Here is a 20,169-nt window from a genome sequence, read left to right on the forward strand (position 1 = left end):
AGTTTTGTCCCTACACAGGACAGAAAGAACAAAACACATTTTTATTATAAAAAAGGACAAAAGAAAACAAACGAAATATGTGCAAACAATGTTGTAACAAAACACAACAATTCTGTCGCCAGCAGTGGAACGATCGATTGAATGTTTACAAATGAACAGTCTGTGAATGGGGGTGATTTGTGATGTGTTTGGAATGCGGCCCTTCTTCTTGTTGGCACAAAGCATCTACACCAGCACATCGTTGTAGTTGGTGATGACGAAGTCGTGATAGTACATCATGATGGCCAACGGTTGACCAAGGATAATCGAAGCCCACACCAGCATATTTCCCCACCGAGGTCCGTAATTCGTTTCCATATATTTGGCAACGAATGATAGCGGTATCTGCGCCATCATACCGGTGAATGCCCACACCTTAAACGTTTTTAGTGGTACGCTTACGAGATACTCGTGGAAGAAGGCACTGAAGAAGAACACGATTACCGAAGCGGCTACCTTCGAGTAGCCTAACTCCACCACCGGGATGTACAGATGGCGAACGCACCATCTAGAGAAAGGGCAGAAAGAAGATATTTGGGCCATTACAAAACGGAAACGTTCCGAAGGTTACCAATACTAATTATACTAACTTGTGCACGGGCATGTTCCAGGTACGCCAGAACGTGTCAATATTGTTCGCGTTCCACCAGTCGCTGTAGAAGTTACGATCGGCAAAGTGTAGCAGCTCGCCCATCAGGTTCAGGAAGGAATGGAACGTCAGATAGAAAAAGCACAGCCACATCAGATGGTTTGGAATCTTTGGAGGTAACAAAAATTAAGGATCAAACAACAGAAACTATATTACCAAACATCAGTCGTAAAACAATTATTCACTTACGGCAAGTTTCAACAGTCGTTCGGCCGTTTTGGTAAGATCCATGTTGGAAAACGGTACGAGCGAATTGCGCACCGACGGGATCATCCACTGCTGGAACAATCCCATCACGATGTGGACACCAATCACGACTTCCAGCATACGCTTGATCAGGAACCGCTTCCGGATCCGGTTCGTCTTGGGGAAGTTTAGCTCGTAGCAGAGCGTCGGTGCGAGCAGGAAGTAGAACAAATCGACCGGATGCAGATTGTCCGGGTAGTGTACCAGTGCCGGTACTTTGTCCTTGTCGTTGCAGTAACCGGTCGCGCTACCATTGGCGGTACGTTCGGCTTCCTGATCGCGTCCATTCTCTGGTTAAGGGAAAGTCGTTACGATATTAAAAAACCGTTCTGTAAACAATAAATACGGAAACTACGTCCATCCGAAGGGTTACTTACGCAACTGAGCTATCGTAATGCTTTGTCGCCGACCGGAACGACTGTGTCGGTGTAGTTTCTTCTCGGTGCGACACCACAAATTCACCTGGACGTAGCTCCAAAGCTTCAGGAACAGTATGCAATAGATGAAACATACCGTCATAGCTCCCACTGTAACAAAAAAGAGGAGGAGATAACATGAGCTGATTACATTCGCTAGTAATTGCCTAGTACGACCCAACTAGTTCTACAAGTTCAAGGCCAACACCTTGACGGGTCGTATGCGCTTTGTTACCGCCAAACAGTTCAGGCCGGAATGAAGTTGTTACACAAACGGCAATTAACTTCGCTCCATTCATACCGCAAAACTCGTTCACTTAGCCGTGGCGCTACTTACCTAAGCTAAATATATGTCCCTTCACGTGTATCACCACCATCGGGATCAGTACCAGCACGATAATGTTGATGATGTGTACTGCCATTCCGGCACTTTCGGGAATGATGTCGCTGGCTAGCGATCGCTCCATCATCAGACAGATCATCACCGGAACTAGCGAGTCTGAGACGGATAAGATTAGTAGAATTTATTCACTCACAAATTACACAAATTTTCGATACTTACAACTTACGAGCATTAGTGAGGGATAACCTTCACCTTCGCCCTTCCCGGTGAGCACCGTAAACCACTGTACCGGATCAACGCGTATACCGTATCTGACGAGATCGAACACAACCGTTAAGAAATGAACATAATCGGGTGGCATCAGTGCCAGTACATACTTGATAAAGTTTTCTAGCACCAACCGAATGCCTCCCATCGTGAGCAACAGAAAACCCCAATTGACTAGACCGGTGAAGTTGTCGAAACCAGAACTCCAGGAGAACAACGAATCCCGTGGTCGGTGGCATCTGCAAAGCAAACAAAAGAACAGCGGGTTAGAATTCGAAGAAAACTTTACACGGTAACAAACGACCATTAATAATATTTAGAGTACATGTTCCATTTCGTGTTGTATATCCGGAGACAAACATGATGGTTATGTTTTCCTGGAATTTCTTCAATTTTCTTCAAAACAATGCAACATCTTCAATATGAAACAATCATCCGGAATGGTGTAATTAATTAACGAATCGTTTAATTGTACTGCACCTTGCGTGTGCACCTTTTCTGTTTAATTATCATCGTTTTTTGCTGGGTCACTCAAACAGCACGACCGGCAATCGATCGACAAGACTGTCGATCAGATCGGACGTATCATTGCCGTAGCCAGGCCTGGTTTCTTGTTGCGTGCATGATCACGTAAGCTGCACGAATTGGTTAAACAACCGTTTCTGGCATGGTGATAACGGGCTGAACTCCCTTGACCCAGTGAACAAATCCGATGCTGGACGGAATACCCCCGATAGTGCAAAAAAAACCGGAAAGGTCAGCCGAAACAGCATGAGACAGCGCATTTCCTTCCAGAGACCGTGGTTGCTTCCAAAGTTCAAGTTAGAACTTGTCTTGAATGCTGCGAATTTGTCGCACCGCAACATGTCAGTATGAGTCACTGATCTTCACCGTACACGAACGGGTCATCTCTACTCACGGTTTGTCCGGTTGTGATTTGCGCTGTGCCGACTCCTTTTTGGTAATCTCTTCTGCCCGGGTAACACTTTGCGTCCGTCGGTACCGGACCTTGTTTTCCTCCACCGCTGCATGTGTTTCGCCCGACATGGTTTTTTTGGTTTGGTGTGTAATGTCTTTGGTGGTACTTTACCGCGAGGGATAGACTTATAGGACGAAAGGTTTAAGAAGACCCCTTTTGCTGGAATGGGAAATCTCTGCAAAAGAAATGAAAAGAACTCGTTGGTAACTGGCTCAAATGTTGATAACACGATATTAGACATTTTTGGGGGTATTTCTTATCGCAGGAACTCATAAAACTTTGCAGCAGTTTAAGGTTTCTCGCATACCGATATCGTAGGATTAGTAATGATGGCGTAGACGTTTGCTGGCTTATCATGCTGACTTTAAAATTATTTCGATTATCTAATCGAATGTTCAACTAGAGTTGCTCCTGTTCTCTCTAGAATTCCTCACGATTCTTTAATTAAAGCTTTTTAACAATTAGCGTAGTCGTAATTTCCTGGAAAACGAAGTAGAGTTTCTGAGTGGAGATCCTAATACAGAGATACTTATGGATCGAATATAATTTGTATTGGGCCCTCGTAGAAAAGCACTACTTCATGAAGAAGAAGACTATAAAACCAACATATGGTTGGTATTTTAAAAATATATTTCACGACCTATCCGGCACATATTACTGTCTCGCATCGCAACTGTCTCGCGATGATAAGAAAATCAAACAACTCTGCGCAGGATGCTCCCCATTCAGGTGACGATTAAATTGGGTCATGGAGATTGCTAAACTGCATTGCAAATATGTGCATCATCTCCAAAGATTTGCCTTCTTCTATCTTATCTCCAAGAACTAGAGCAAAAGGGTATTGACCTGGAAAAGAATTGCCAATTGTATTTAATACATTCAAAACATTGGAATGATAGCCAAGCTGCTTTCGTTTGTTGGTGCAGTTGGTTTGCTTCTAACACCGCCGGCTGGCACGCCATTCACGTGTGGCGACTGTGAACTTGACCCACGCTAGTGACACCAACGGTGGCGCGAATAATGTGCAACACGCTATGATGCAACGATCGTACGCGTTATTTAATCGACAATTGGCATGTGCATGGTTCACCATTATCTTAATCTCATAATTCAATTGTTTTCCTTCTCGGGACAGCAATAGAAAGCACTGTAGATTCGGCCATCTGTGTTGTATCACAACCACTAGAGCTCATGACGCAGATAGTGTGATTATTCCTTCAGGATATCTTCCACAAAAGGACACAATTTCATCACCAAAAAAATGTGCAAACCGTGAAATGAAACTAGGAACATCCATTTTCATTTCCGCAGCCACACCACGATCAACCTTGGCGTTACTTATGAGAGTGTGTACAACTGTTAGCTCCCCATTGTACTGGTTGCACTTGGTAATTAACGTACGTATACGGGCCGTACCACCTGGATGCATCGTAACACGCGGTTAAACGCACACACGCGGTCCAAGGTTAGGCACTCACACCATTCGGGGTACAGGCGGGCCAAAAACAGGTTTTTTCCGTTTAGCTCTTATTTACGATCTCTGTGTACAAACAAAACAATAACGTAGAAACACCGGAAAGCACATTTGCACCTTAAAAATGAACAAATATGCGTTGAATTCTGTCTGCTTTTTTTAAGGGCGTTTTATCTGTGTTTTATGCGAACATTTATGCGGAGTATGCGAGACAGAAGCATAAGCAGTAAGGATGGTAAGGAAGCACGCCATCATGGGACACAGGAATGTTATTGACCCTTTTTTTTACAGTACCAGACACTAGTATAAAAGGAACTTGATAAGTAGAATCGTTTTCGAGAAAGTGAAGAAAATTGCGCACAATTTTTTCCCCTGTTGCGAATTACATAAGGAACGTTGCAATTTATTTTCTGCGTTGCACTTGGTTTTTTTTAGTGTTAACTCTCTATGCCATACTTTTTTTCTGAAAGTCTTCGCTAGGTACCTTAACGATCAAACGAAGACGGTTTAAATTTTTCACTATAAACGTTTTTCTATCTCTTTGTACACTGCTGCACCGTACTGCATTCAGTGCAACACTGTGTTTCACCAAACAGTGAATCGATCTCGAGATGTGTACCGAGTCGTTATTCCGGCATTCTACGGCGACCCTCTTTATCAGCTGCTCGCGATCAAGGAACATACACAGCACAGTGCGCGCTAAATGCCGCACAAACGCTAAGCAACGACGCTGCTTGTCTCGCGCAACAAATCTTATCAGCAACGAACGAACGAAAAGAACGGAAAAGGAAACACGCAAACCAAAATAAACTGTGTACGCCGTAAATCAGCCCGTGAAGCCGGCATATTGCCGGAACATAAGACTTAGAAAACCCTGCCATATGATTGCGTACCTCTCGCCTCAGCACAACACGCACACTAAAAAACCCGCGGGACAGTAGTTAAGGGACGCCGGGACTGCGCCGTACGTATGTTGCACGAGCTGGCTTTTACTGATTAAATTTGAACCGATCAGTGCACATTATTATCACATGCAGGCGTTCCATGCGACGCGCCCTGTAAAACCGAACTGTGTAGCCGTGAGCGCGATTGCCATTCGAACCGTTGCTGTGGATTCGATGTTCGTTAGGGTGGGGAGAACACCACTATGGGGCCATACGACTAGTGACTTTGCTGAACATGGGTGCACATGGCTTCTCTAAATGCGGACCAAAGTTCAAAATATGTTAAACTTTGTAAGTTATTCTGAATTGTTTGTAGTGAAATGTTTTGTCGGAAAGAATATTTATGTAACTAAAATTGGCCATTTATTGACCGGTTCTTGCTGCACTTGGACGGGTGTGAATCGTCATCATCGGTCGTGCCATTTATTGAACAGTGCTTGCTGGGAGAACCGTCCCTTACTGAATAGAACAAATTCAAGTAACCCATACCGTGTCTCTGGACTATCAGTTGTGGCAATCATACGTAACGGCTTGTTTTAAAATTTTTTTTGAATTCTAATTTTAAAAGATTTTAACGTGAGACACAACGAAAGCAATTCGCTTTTATAACTTCCCAATGTTATAATCTTGTTCCGCACTGTACACTGACCTCCTATTTAGTGCGTAATGGTTTCTGCGACGCGTATTCCAATTGCCAGGCTGGTGCCGGCAAGGGACAGAGGAGAGTTTTTGTTGTTAATCGGATATACCCTCGCTGCACGAACACATTCGCGCGCTATGGCCACTTAGCGCCTTCACAACTACTTACCATTTACCACCATGATTACGACACAGCCAGGAAGATAGGCGATGGAGTGCGAGTTGTTCGTTCAATACGCCAAGTTCTCGGATCGGTGGAAACAGAACGTGGACTAGCTGTTTAAACCGGCCGTTTTTTTGATGATACGGTAATATACGAGCTTTTGGAATAGAAAATACCAATAATTTCATAAAAAATGGTTGTTAAAATAAGATTAATGTGTAATAAAGGATGTAACTTACATCAATAGCAATTCCAGGTCTTTGTCGTGATACATTACAAAGGATTCGTCATTCTAAAAGGATAAAATTTATCGTTGAACTCCCTCTGAGTTCCATTTGAGTGGGGTACCTCGCAATCTAAATCTATTTTTAAAGATTTTATGTTTGGTAAAAACTAATTCATATAACTGTAGTAATTGTTTGGAATTAGTTATTAAAACCTGAAATTTTGTAAAACCAACAGCTAGATTGCACACTAATGTTGCATGCTATATCCTCGACTTGCATGCAATCGGTTCCATTTACCGGCTCTCCGAGCTCCACCGGGAGTGAGATCGTTTTCTTTCGTAATAACGGCGATCCTTTTTGGGAAAGGTGAACAAGGCGAGCTTACCGTAGGAAAAATGTTACTGTTTTAAAGGAACAACTCTATTTTATTCGCCAATTTGATGTAGTTTACCACAAACGCTAGAACGCATAATGTAGTGCATCCGATTCCCGGCGTCCATCTATTCATTGGTTTCGGCTCCATGTTCCGCGGATTTTGACTGAGTCTGAAGAAATACTAACTAATTAATGGTTTTGCTCAATGGTGCATGGATAAAAAACGATCGGAATTTTACTTACCATTTGTTGTACGCGTCCTGCTACCAGGACCAGAGCAGAGGGATTTAACAGGCAGTTTATTCGGAAGCCTTAACAAGCGCTTCCGCGACTTCCAGGGCAATGGCGGCTTCGGCCTTATCCTTATCACCCGAGGCGGAGGACAGTTGGGTCTGGGCGTTGGAAAGCAGTTCTCGGCATGCGGACGAATCGAGATCTTCCACCGGGTGTGCTTCCTCCGCCAGTACCTGCACCGATGCATCCTCGTTCACCGTGACGGTTCCGCTGGAGACGAAAATTTTCTTTACCGCTCCCTCGTTCTCGTACACGGTGACAACACCCGGCTTCAGGACGGCCAGTGTCGGGACATGCTTGGGCAGAATACCGAACGCACCGCTAAACGACGGAACATCGACCTGCCGGATGTTGGCGCTGTCGTAGAACACCTTGTTCGCCGCAGCCAGTGTGAAGGCCATCTCGTCGGCATAGCCGCGGGACTGTACCATACGGATCGAGGGACGCGCCAGGGCGACCAAACGAGCGCTACGCAGGGCGTACGACATTTTGTGATGGTAAAATGGCCGGGAAAATTAACTTTTTCACTCGCAGAAAAGCACTACGGTTCCGTGTGAAAATTGTTACGCGAACAAGGTGCTTTTAACGTCAACAACTGTTTCATAACGATTTTTGACAGTTCGTCTGCTGTCAAACAATGGGTTAGATGCGTGGGTCCAAATGGACAAAAATAAACAATAATTTAATTTTTACTTCGTTCTGTACGAAAATATTTTCCTTTTTTTAAAACCATAACTCATTAAATAAATCGCTCTACTAAATCAACCACAAAAAATCAGACAATATTCTGAGATGATGTGTTTGAAACATAATTTCTCAATGTGCGTTGTGTAGCTGTCATCAATACCAGAACTGTGCTACTCTGTAAATAGTGTTCTACGGAACAGCATTTATATGCTGAATTTATGTAGGTATTTGAGCATTGAATCAACCAATAGAAATAAATTAATTTTGTGTGAATAGTTGTATTAATAAATATCTTGTATCGTTTATGGAAAAATATGCTCAAAATCCACCAGATACCACAGACACAAACCAATTCCCGAGACGCAACAAAAAGCTCCTCTCGAGCTTTTTATAACACAAAGCTAAAGTTCGCCCACAAATGCACAGATGCATAAAAAAGGATAAACCGAAGGTCCTGTTTCATCTCTGAATGCTACTTATGAATGGTTTGATGCTTCTTACCCAAATTTATCAAAAGGAATCTGAAAGAATCCAAAACCTAATGGACTCTTTACAAATAAACGATTCAAAGGAATTTAAAAATATCATTTTACAGCAGCCCAACTGCTTCCCAGCTTTCATAAGGCTGCAGTTTCCCGTTTTCAAACCGTTCCAGTAGTCGCTATTATACACAGGTTTCGGGAAAGTATTTACCAAAAAGTTTACATTTAATTAGAAAGAAAAGCGCCGTATTCATTGGGGTCACTTTCAAAATGCGTAATTACCTCCCTGTTTTACTTCATACCCTACCGCATAAAAAAAACACACACAGCCAACTCATACGCAAAATCAAACGCGTATTTCACACGCCGAAAATCAAACAGAGGATCACCTCCACCGGTGCGGTTTTCGTCAAACAGGCGGCCTCAACTATCCAAAAATGAGCTCGCGCTTTACTGATGTTTTACGCGCATTTATACCACCTTCCACCCCGTAGCCCGGGTCCACCCGGAAAAACAACACTCGACAGACTGTTGTTATTAATGTGAAATAATTAAACTAATTATGATTTCGCTTTCGGTAGCGGCAAATCAGCAAACTGCAATTCCCGGTACAGCCCTCGGGGTTGGGGGTGAAGTTTGGGAACTTGGACGGGATGCTAGGAAAACGGACAAATGGGTTGGGTGTGCAATGTAACTGGTTGCATTGATTGCACAAAAACCCTGACTAGGAGGTGTAGGCAATAATGCAGCACAGTGGTTGCATATATCTCGCTCACTCTCTTCCGCGTGAGATACAACTCGGGTAAATCTGTTCTAGAGAGAGAGAGAGAGAGAGAGAGAGAGAGAGGAGAAGGGAAAAGGGAAAGGGGCAATGCAAAAAAAGGGAAGGTTGTGCTAGGATGGATACGATATCATATATATTTTATTACATCGTTAATTTCCACTGTACCATTTTGGGCTTCGGTGGCCTTTCCACGAACCCGGTAAACCGCCACTGCCAATTAGCGCTGTCCATTCGTGGTCACTCTATTATAAATGATGCTGATGATGATGATGATGAGGTAGTGGAGCGCATGAGCTTTCCACCTGTAAATGTAAAATGGGTAGCAAAATTTCTTTTCAAAACACACCTACCCATCCACCGGACCCAGAGAAAAAAGCAAGTTGCACCAGGACCACCGAAACCCGCACAATAGAATCGACCGCAAGGTTGCATTGGGCAGTGTGTGCAATTAATTAGGGACGCCCGCGCATTCATACACCGGTTTGGAGACCACATTTTAAGTGGTCGAATGAAATAATTGACTCGCCTGACGGGAGGAAAAGTATGTGGCCGGTGGGAAACGCCCGTTTTTGTTGTGAAATATGGATGATCATTTTCACGATTAGGTTACAAAGCGTGTCCATGGTACAAAGTGGAACTTCTTTGCGAGTGCGGCTCGCTACTAATGAGGCTATATTCTATTCACCACACTTCACATAAAGGATCGAAACATCTCGCACAATCGTGCAAGGACATCAAGAGCTAAGATAAATGTTCACAGATTACCAAGCCGACAGATTGATGTGGTAAAAGGCAGCTTTAGCAGGCATGGAAATACAGCTGGAAACTGAGCTGAGTGATGGAAGATCCTTTCCACCGTCCGACCGAGACATGAGGGAACCGCCTGTCTGTGTGTGTGTAACTATTCCAGTGGTAAACGGTTCCCATCATCGTCTTCATTATTGGGCCCATTAACGTTAACAGCTTGTGCTTTCAGGCTCTTCGAATGAAACGCCCTAGAAGGAATTGTTGGAGTTTTTTTTTGCCGAGTAGTAATAGTACGGCAATATAAAGTTGTGAGTGATGAAGTTGTTGATGGTGTGACAGTTTTTTTTTTATTGTCAGTAGCGGGTTTTTGTGATAAACTTAGACACTATTCATTATAATTTTACGCCCTGTTTGCAAAACCCCAAAAAGGCCGCAATCAATCAATTAATATAATCGAACCAAGTTACACATGCTGGTGTGCCGCTAATTTCCTTAAAAGCACACATTTTCCTGTTTACTGTTTTGCGATGTTCTCCCGAATCGGTCACAACGTTAGCAAATTAGTGGTCCTTCCGTTCGATTATAGAATTTTGCATTGACAACCCGATTTCACACCAAGCATACGGACGTCCACAAAATGGGTTTGCCGGCTTTTGCTTTCCGGGCGGGGGGACAATTATGTCCCTTTTATTGCAAACTCAAACGATCGAAACGTTTAAAGCCCACACGAACCGGCAACGTCCGTTGATTGTGATCTGATAAGTGCAATTATTATTAAAATATAATCAATCCAAACATCATCGGCCATCGCATCATGCATGGTCTGGACGGTTCCCAAATGTCTGCAAGCCGGACAAAAGCTGCATTCTCTGTGTACGGAACTTAAATTAAAAAAAGCACATAAACATCACCGGATTTGTAGACTCATCCACGATGGGGGAGATTTGGAACGATTAGCAAACCGGCGGTAGAAACTGGCGTTAAACTTTTTGGCACGAAAGTGGTTTTTTTTATTTGTTTCCGGTCGCTTCAATCCGGACGCGTGAAAGCGATCAAATCTTTTGTCACTTTATTTGCATTATCTATCGCGGTTGCCGCTTCTGTTGGAGCTGCGGAAATGCAGCTGATGTGTTCGTTGCACTAAAAAAAAATGATGTCCTATTAGATGTGGCTTTGATCAATGGTTATTTGTTATTAGGTCAAAGTTTGTCCCAAAGAGTGGGTTTAGTTTGTAATGTGATTTAAATCTAGGAACGTTTCTAATTGAAATTTGTTAAAGAAATACCGAAATAAAGATTAATTATTTATTATTTGTGGTTTTGATTTCATTTTGAAATATTTTTCTACATAGTATTTAACAAATAAACATTGGGATTGAGCTCTCGTGAACAGGAATCTTTCTCTAGTTTGCTAGTAATTAAATTATATGACTTTCCTTTTGAACCTTAGTCTGTCTGGTGCCACTTTCACGGTCTCTCTTTAGTTGGAGATTTTGTATAAAGAATCTTCTTTTCGGATAGCCTGCTAGTCATTTGAACTTGGTCCAAAAATGTCATTTATGCGTAAAGAAAAGGCGATACAGAGAGCAAATCATTGACGATTAAAATAAAATTAAACTGCTTTCGTCTGGATCAATTACAGTAAAGCATACGGCACAGAAAGATAGTTTCTTTGTTTAAAGTGTAATCTTTTCTCGGAATATTCATTGAAAATAAAACTCAAGCTTAAATGGGACTGTACTGGGGTAAAACTAAACATAACCAAATACCTGAAGAAATCCTTGAGAAAATTTATGGAGTAATTGGAGTGCGTCATTTTTTTATCGTCAGATGGGATTTTAATAGGAAGATCAGTATAGCTTAAAGAAGAATTTCTAGTTCAATACCCCAGAGTCTAAAACCGAACCGATGAACATCGCTGAAATCCTTAAGTTTGCAGATCATCTCACAGCAAAAAGAGAAGACGATTGGAACCAATGGAGACGCCCAGTACTTGATGATCGAGTGAATTAATTTTTCCAGAAATGAAGCATTTTTGAAATTTAAAAACAACATATATTTTAAAATATAAATATTCGGAATTTCCAATAACCTGATTAGACCACCTGTATCTAAATTTTAAGCTGTAACTGATGCTGGTTTGTGTTCAAAATTAGACTAAGAGCCAATATTATCCTCTATCACGACATAGACCGATCTTTAAATTTATTTTTTTTTTCATTTTTCCACATGTCCGGGTGTTTAAGAAGGGATTTTTCTGTTTTCTTTTCTTGCGAAAAAAAAACACACACACACGCATATTTCAATTTCGGGTCTCAGTTGTTCCGATGGTAATAAACTGATTACAATCAATCATAATCAACCCAATCAGCGAATGGTGTTGCTCTTGTGCCGCTGTACGACGTAACAAGAAAAACCCATCGTACAAGCCTACCTTCCAAGTAGAAAATGTGTGAAATTAAATCTATGTTCACGTTTTCATTATTCTTCCTCTTTTCTATTCCTTTCAAACCGATCCACCCGTAATGTGCCTTTTTGCTGCTGTTGAACAGTTTATGGTGGTCTTTTACCGTGGCTTGCGTTCCCCGCCCCAAAAACGGTAGAGCAGCAATTCAATTACCTTATCGTGCCGAAAATCGTCTTCCTAATTTCACAAATACTGACACCTCTTTATGGGGATGTGTGTTTTTTTCCAGAATGTGTCCCGTCCTCTAAAGTTCACCTTCTCGCGTAAAAAAAATGAATCACCCAATTTGTCATTCAAACAAAGGTGACAGTGACAAAAAGGGCCGAATGAAGTAAGGAACCAACAGCAAAAAAATCTCCATATTTCCTGCACCGCGAGGGGTAGATCAATTGAAGCACATTCGAGCAAAATAAAAACCCAAATTACGAGCAAACTTAACGATAACGGCACACATACACACGGCACATGATTCATATGGTACGGTTTGTTGCCTCCTTCCTTCCACTCCTTTCCACCGTTCCAGGCCAAACCGCCTGTCACTCATCGAACCCTACGCGAGCGCAAAGGTTTACATGCTTTGGAATTGGAGGAAAATTTATGAACGTTTACGCTCGCATAGATGCGGCTTCTTTCCATACCCAACCTCCCCTGGGACAGCAGCTAGTTGGAGGAGGGGAAGGTGATAGAACATGAATACCAAAAAAAAAAAAAAATTGGCCGCCAGTTGATTGGCGAAGATAAAACACATGTGCCGCGCCTAGTGTGGCTGCTGCGGTATGTGCTGGAACCGCCAACACGTAATTGATAATAAGAAAACGGGCCAACACAAAATGGCCGCTGCGCTTTTGGAAAACGGGAAGCGGTACAGGGCGGCACAGGGATGTGGGTCGTCCGAAATTGATTTAATAAATGGGCTCATGGCGTATTTATGCATGTTTACACACGCCAATTGGCACGACCGGGACAGTATATCTTGGGATGGTGGTACAAATAAAAAAAAAACCGCGACTTACCAGTATACCAGGAGAGCATACTGATGGAATGGGGAAGAATTATTTTCCTATACATAAAAATTGATACCAAGCCGTGGGATGAGGCGGCCAGAAGGATTTGAATTTCATTGCCCGCCAGGGATGGGAAACTTTTAGAGTTTTTTTCTGTAGAGATTTAAGTTATAAATAAATAACTTAATAAATATATAAACCTACTAATCACTTTACAAATTAATAAACTAATAAAATATTTATTAAATATATTTAAAAAAACATAATGAAAATTAAGATGACAAAGCTTAACAAAAGGCAAAACTGAAGGATAAAATAAAGGTACCAACATTACTATTTTCCCAATTTGTTGGATACAAAAAAAAACTCCTCCCAAATGTTGCATATTGCAATAACTACGCATTATTTGCCACTATTTAAGTGAATTCAATTGTAATAATGTATTATTTTATTTTTATTTATAATTGATTATTACGGCTTCGGCCGTATTGTCAGCCTCTGAAGCTGTATAATATATTACTTAAAGAAAAAAAATGCCACCCCTAATAAGTTGTCCATCCCTGGGCGGTTTTCTTTATCAATTTTCAACAATACTCACACACGCAGCATGTACAGTGTTCCTGTCCGTTTTTTTATGCTCTCTATTTTACGCTGAAATATATTATTCTTTTCGCGTGCTGCGACTGTTCGAGTATCAATTTTGTACTCCTTTTTTTGCCACAAACCCCCCCCCCCCCATTAATACCTTTTTTTTTGGTTTTGGTGCCGGTTTCGATTTTCGGTTTGGTTTTGTGTGTTTTATTTTTGAAAAACTAGTTCCAACGGCTTCGAACTTCACAATTCGATAAACGGGAATGCTTGAAGTCCGCACATACACAACAGAAACAAAAAAAAAAAACCCATACATATGCGCTCATGATTTATTGTATTTATCAAAGGATGGAAGAAAAATCGGTTTCGATCGGGTCGGTTCGTGGGCTAGCAAATGGTACGGGCAAGAATGCGCTTGGTGACAAATTTGTACTCTCACTGTTTAGCGTATTCTGGGTGGTTTCCCACATAAAGGATGCTATTATTTTATCAACCGAAAGCATCCATTTCCCAACCAAATCCCCCCGCAAACCCTCAAGGTCGGAATCATTTTGAGCTGTGTGCATACAAACACACCGAAGTGTAGAATGGGGCACGTTGGATGCGGTGTTATTCCTTGCCCGCGACTTGATTTATGCACTGCTGCATAATATGGTTGGACTGTTGGTGCTTTTTTGGCAGCATGTTAGGCTTTCCAAACGGAAAACGGATAGTGCGTAATCGAACCATTATCCTTTATCGTGACGTGGACCAAAATTAACCTTCACCAAATGCTGCTGTGCATCGGGAAATGTAAACACACACACAAAGGGGCGCGCAAGGACGTACCAAAAATTATGGCCATCGTTCTCCATCTTGAAGGTTTTATTATTTATGCCTACACAAACAATAACTTTCGCGTACGGAGTCTATCGCGCAAACAAGGCACCTCCACTGGTAGGAAAAATGAATCCCAAAATCGGTTTCCCTTCGCCCTGGGGGTTTCGTCCCTGCCAGTTTATTTCTTAACCAGGGTAAGAGAACGGCCATGCCATGCTCACCGCGAGAAAAAGGATGTCGATACCAATAAAAGAGCGATAAACGTAATTGACAATTGATCCCCCTAATCGTCTCCCCATAAAAGCGGTGGAGTATCAACACAACAACTAAAACAGGAAGGAAAAAGAAGCGGGGAAAAATAAGGATGCGCGGCAAAGGGGGAAAAAAATCGGGCGAGATTTTGAAATCCGTACTCGACAAGCAGGTCTGCATTGGAAGGAATGAGCCCGAGCCAGGGCATCATCGTTCGGTGCTCTTTCCGCCGGTATTGGTTGGTTTTGGTATTCCGTGCTCCGTTCTTGTTGAATATCCATAAAATCAGCAAAAAAACGCGCGAACGACTAGGAGATGTGGACTCGGAGCCCAGGCTAAGGATTACCGGGCGGCTCGTTGGAGGTCGTCGGACGGGACGGGATGCTCCCTAGTTTATGGACACATCTCTCAGCCGTTTTTTTTTCTCGCGTGCGCAGCTCTTGCTTTGCTAGTTGCGAGTGCACGCGAAGGAGTGGAGTGTATCTTCTCGATTACTGGCACAGTCAGCCGTTGGATGCCCCTTTCAGTAACTTCTAGGTGTCGCAAAATAACGTTCGAAACGCCAAGAACGCCGGTGTCGATGAGTTGACGAAGTGCGGTAATATGGGCTGGAGAACGGGGAATGGCACAGAAATGGCTCATCACTTTAACAAGCATCGGTCTCGGTGAACAATTCTATCGTCTATCTATTATCGGGTGATTTAGGTTTTTTTCCCATGTTTGCCGACCGAAACTAAACGGAAGATTCTGGTCGTGTTTGGTTTCTGGAGCGATATATCTCGAAATGTATCTTGGAAAGTAGTTTAAAAGCTGTAAATCCCATCTTTTAACTATTCTTAGTACCTAATTATCAGAATATCTGAGCTGAAGAATATTGAATATCCCGTCAAAATGACTTCATCAGTTCCTTTACTTTTTTTAAACTTTTCTCTCGTAGTAGGCAATTCAAAAGTTTTTCATATCTTCACTCCGCTATCATAAACTGAAAAAAAAATATTAAGACTTAATCCAAGTTTTTGAAATTATTTATTGTAAACAGTTTTAGTGTGTGAAAATTCGGAAAAATTCTCTGGAAACTAAACTCATATCTGCAGAGATTCATTTGATTGGGAAACTAAAATCCACACTGCCCATGCTTTATAACAAAAAAAACATATCACCTATCCTTTCCAAATCCTTGTAAGATGTTGGAAATTTCCATTCCTCCCTATTTTTTTAAAAGCCATCTCCGTCCATGTATGTGAACGTGCAACGCAAACCCCTAAACCGGGCTAGCTCCCACAGTTAGTTCTTTGAAAACTCATTTCATCGATAAAATCTTCCAACACTGCAGTCTGCCCAGTTGGACTGACCGAACAAATAGACATCATCAAATTTTATTGCTTTTGTTTCACCGCCCGAGAGAAAGTAAGAAATCCAAACCATTTTCTTACACTCTTGTCCACTAGAATGGTGTGTGTGGATTTTTTTTTTCTTCTTCCTCTATTCTTCCACTGCAACCATTCCCAAGTCCTTGGGAGCTATGGTGAAAGGCCCTAAATCCTGGTAGTGTCCACTCGGTAAGCCCTGGGAAGTGCTTAGCGCTTAGACACTCGGGCACTGACGCTTGACGATAATTGTTGATGCTTATCGGAAGCAAATTTTGAGTAGTGTTGAGAAGTTGAGGAACAAAACAGAAATGGGTGGAAAAATAAAATACGACATCAACAAAAGTCCGAACACACACACACACACATACATGCGGGTGGATAATACAACGGCGCCAACAATGAGGGCGATGGTGAGGAAAATCCTTGCAGTGACTTTCATGGGAAAACTTTTCCCCCGTTGTCGATCATTTCCCGCGATATGCCGCCCGGTTTGGAGTACGCGGTACGAGATGGACCGAGTCTTGGCCGGGGAAGGAGTATAATAATAGTAAATTAGAGCGAGATTACTGTAATGTGCCCGGTCCGAATAGCACCGCACTGGATGGATGAAATGTCCACTCGGCGCGACATGACGTTTTGAGCCCCGAAAACGAATGTAGCACCGATCGTTTCTTATCACTGCAGGCTCATCGACGCTTCTCGTTTTGCGTTAAGCTTTGGTCGTCGTCGTCGCTGTCGTTGGTGCTATCGGATCGGTCCTTAAGACTAATGTGCACATTTACACTTGAAATGTGCAGCATCGGCAGTGATCGAGCCGGGAGCTGATCCGATCACGCTGCGCTAGCCACAAATCAAATTGCTTTTATGTAATTTGATGTCCTTTTCAACGCCGGTGTAACCATCATCATCATCAGCAGGCATGTTTTTTGTTTTCTTTGTTTTCTTGTGTATTTCTTCTATAAGGATTTAGTTTTTTTGTTTTGTTGACCACCAAAATAGTCGATATGATCAACATGAAGATAGTGGGAACTTTTCTGCTGACGAGCGTAGCGTTTGGAAGTGTTGTCAGGAAGGAAGAACAAGTTATAGAAAGTAACAAAATTTAAAAAAAAAACTTGTCATCAATGTGGAGATTTTAGTCCTTTCAAAGTTAATATTGAGTAGCTTTGTATAATTTTCTAAAAAAAATTAACAATGCAGGAATTAAACTGAATCCTTATACAGAAATGGCAGGATAATACTACTAGTGTTACAAAAGAAGACGATGATCCTATAATGGCTATAAACAGTCGCGAATGATACTTATAAAAAAATAAAAATAATATGATAAGCATTAGAAAAGGAAGAGGGAATGTTCTCACAATGTATAACAATAAAACATGCATTCCGGAAAATCTATAAACACTTGTGAAGTAATCACATTGTGAAGAAATCACATCACATCAAGAAAACGTTTCTTCTAGCCATGGCATAACACGGTTGAAGGGATATCTTTTCTAATTAATTCAGTAATTGATTTACTGAAGTTTCCTACTAATCATTACATCAGTATTTTATGTTATTAAAAAGTGTTTATATGCCTGCATTTTCTATGCCATAAATGTAAGAACGGATTTGTTCGAGAGGAGCGAAGAGTTGGTTTTTGAATCGTTTTTTTACGAGGCTTTTTCATTCGTCACTCTAGGAGGAACGAAGTGTGTGCGAAAGAATAGTATGCGAAAGATAAAATCAGGCGACCGCTTCGGCAATTATAGTTGTGTAGGTGTGGCGTGATAACGAAGCAGGCGAGATAACGATCATGAGTAAAGGAGAAATTCTGATCAGTAGCGATCGGACGGCAATGCGTATGAGTAGTGAAACAAAGCTCTCGGTACTTGGACTATTTCGCACGTGTTTCTATTTTTTTTTGTCTTAAAAAGTGATATTCTTTCCCGAACATCTTATTCTATATAAAAAGAAGTATTATTATATAAATTTGTCTGTTGATTTGATGCTGTACAGTGAAATTGTTAAGCACATGTTCCAATCGTTGGTAGCGTCGTTTTCCGTTGTGCCAGCGTGTGTCGATGCTCGCGTGACACTTGTTAGGAAGTGTAAGTGAAAGATGAATGCGACAGTGAAAGGCGCCAAAAAATCAAAAAACGGTATTATTTACCAAAGGAAATACAATATTTTATTCACTCTTTGTGTTTTAAATCAATTTGAATCTTTTTTTATAACAAAAAGATTGTAGAAAGTATGAAAAAACGATGAAGCAACCAATGTGAAAGACGCTGTGGAGGAAGCTGTGGTGAGGTAGTGTGTGTGACCTCCTGATTATCTCTTTTGACATGTCATAATTCGTCAATCCGGTTTCGGGACTAATGGTATCGTGTGGTTAAGTGAGCGTGGTTAAGTGATGAAGAGATTTGTTCCATCCTGCTCTTACATGTACAGGTAATGTGCGTGCTTGCGTTCTTACTCCGTCGATAAAGTTATCATTGTGGACAGCGCAGTTGGCTAACGATGGACAGTAGGTGTGTGTGTGAGTAAGGATATTTAAGATCAGTGCGTGTACTATGCGCGCACTAAGCTAGCAAATTATTTGAATTTGTGTTGTGCAGTGCCATTTGAAAAAAAAATGGCAAGTGTTCGTGGTTTTTTGGAGAATGTGATAAAGTGATGTCTTTTTTTCAAAGAACATAATGCTTAATTCGTAAATTTGTGTATTATAAAATGTTGCTATTGTAGGCGATTTAGTGTTTTAAATGTTTAAAGTGTCTATGTGCGTTTGTCCTCAAAAAAGTGTTGGTTGTTGTTCGGTGAAAAAAAAGTTATCTCTATTTGTGTTTTAAAAAATGCGCCCATTGTTTTAGTATTAAAAAAATGGCATATATTGCGTGAATTTGTGTATGAAAAAATGTGCGTTAATTTGTGTATTTTAAAATGTGGCCATTAAAGGCAAGTGTAGTGTTTTGAATGTGCAAAAGCGCATTAAAGTGTGTATGTGCCATTGGGCACCGAGAAAAAAAGTTTTGGTGCGTTTTTTTTTGTACAAAAAAGTTATATCTATTTTTCTATATTAGCTTAATGCTTATTTCGTAAATTTTCGTAAAAAAATGTGTCGCTTATTACGTGTTTTTATGTGTTAAAAATGTCCGTTAATTAGTGCTTTTAAAAAAATGTGGCCACTGTAGGCAAGTGTGGGGTTTCAATTGTTGCAAAGGGCATTCAAGTGTTAATGTAAAAGAAGAATGCCAATGTCAATAGAAAAAAAATATGCAAGTGTTGCTTGTTTTTTGATGAAGAAAAGTTATGTTTATTTCTAAATGAGCTTATTGCGCGAAAAATGTGGCCATTTTAGGGGAGTGTATGTGAAGAAGTGTGAATGTGGAAAAAAATGTGTGTATTGTGTAAAAGCAAAGGGTGATTTATTAAAGTAAAGTGTCGATCGTCATGAGTTCAAACTATCGTTTATCGCGGTAAGTAAACCACATTTATTCAAAAATATCGAAGCAATTACTAGAATAAATTGATAGGGCGGCCTCCAGGACGCTTCTTCCACCACTGAGTGAAATTAAATTTATTTATCTATTTATTTAATTTTATGATTGACTGAGTTATTCGTTTATGTATTGATTCATTTTTTAAATCGCAGAATTATTAAATTATTTGTTTTTATCTCGTCGTATTGCCAGAATTACTTCTTAAAAGAATATACTATTGGAATGAAAAAGTTGTCTTGTATATTGCCGACAGGTTTTTTTATTGCAAGATGGAGGGATGACATACATTTTGAATAGATTTGTAATAATTTTGAATAGATGACCTGCCAGCCGTTGTAAAATGGGCAAACAATGGGTGAATGTTTTCCATCTTCTCTTTTGTAGTTATTTTATTTTTTTCAATCACATTGTTTGCGGTAACTTACGG

General features: G+C 41.1%; 3 protein-coding genes across 11 annotated transcripts in view; 1 reads left to right on the forward strand and 2 right to left on the reverse strand.

Annotated features, from left to right (window-relative positions):
- Positions 1-2: 2 nt before the first annotated feature.
- On the reverse strand, positions 3-6,187 carry LOC125763466 (diacylglycerol O-acyltransferase 1). 9 transcript variants are annotated; one of them, XM_049426698.1, is made up of 9 exons: positions 6,166-6,187; positions 2,880-3,114; positions 2,071-2,199; positions 1,913-2,004; positions 1,688-1,849; positions 1,312-1,461; positions 878-1,224; positions 630-796; positions 3-547 (listed from the first exon to the last, which is right to left on the reverse strand). In XM_049426698.1, exons 2-9 carry the CDS (start codon positions 3,005-3,007, stop codon positions 226-228), a joined length of 1,497 nt encoding a protein of 498 aa, XP_049282655.1. In that variant the 5' UTR covers positions 3,008-3,114; positions 6,166-6,187; the 3' UTR covers positions 3-225. The 9 variants fall into 9 exon arrangements, with proteins under 9 accessions (XP_049282655.1, XP_049282650.1, XP_049282652.1 ...); XM_049426693.1 differs by lacking the exon at positions 6,166-6,187 and adding an exon at positions 6,007-6,113; XM_049426695.1 differs by lacking the exon at positions 6,166-6,187 and adding an exon at positions 5,847-5,866.
- Positions 6,188-6,788: 601 nt separating this feature from the next.
- LOC125763605 (ATP synthase subunit delta, mitochondrial) lies at positions 6,789-7,664 on the reverse strand. Its single transcript, XM_049426949.1, has 2 exons — positions 7,005-7,664; positions 6,789-6,931 (listed from the first exon to the last, which is right to left on the reverse strand). The coding sequence occupies exon 1, from the start codon at positions 7,541-7,543 to the stop codon at positions 7,061-7,063; it is 483 nt and encodes a 160-aa protein (XP_049282906.1). The 5' UTR covers positions 7,544-7,664; the 3' UTR covers positions 6,789-6,931; positions 7,005-7,060.
- A 12,034-nt stretch (positions 7,665-19,698) lies between these two features.
- Positions 19,699-20,169, forward strand: part of LOC125763366 (uncharacterized) — a 391,039-nt gene continuing 390,568 nt past the window's right edge. Inside the window, exon 1 of the mRNA XM_049426450.1 lies at positions 19,699-19,718. The gene's annotated coding sequence lies outside the window, so the exon portion shown is untranslated. The remainder of the gene's footprint in view (positions 19,719-20,169) is intronic.

This window comes from Anopheles funestus, chromosome 2RL, assembly GCF_943734845.2.
Source record: "Anopheles funestus chromosome 2RL, idAnoFuneDA-416_04, whole genome shotgun sequence".
Taxonomy (NCBI): Eukaryota; Metazoa; Arthropoda; class Insecta; order Diptera; family Culicidae; genus Anopheles; species Anopheles funestus.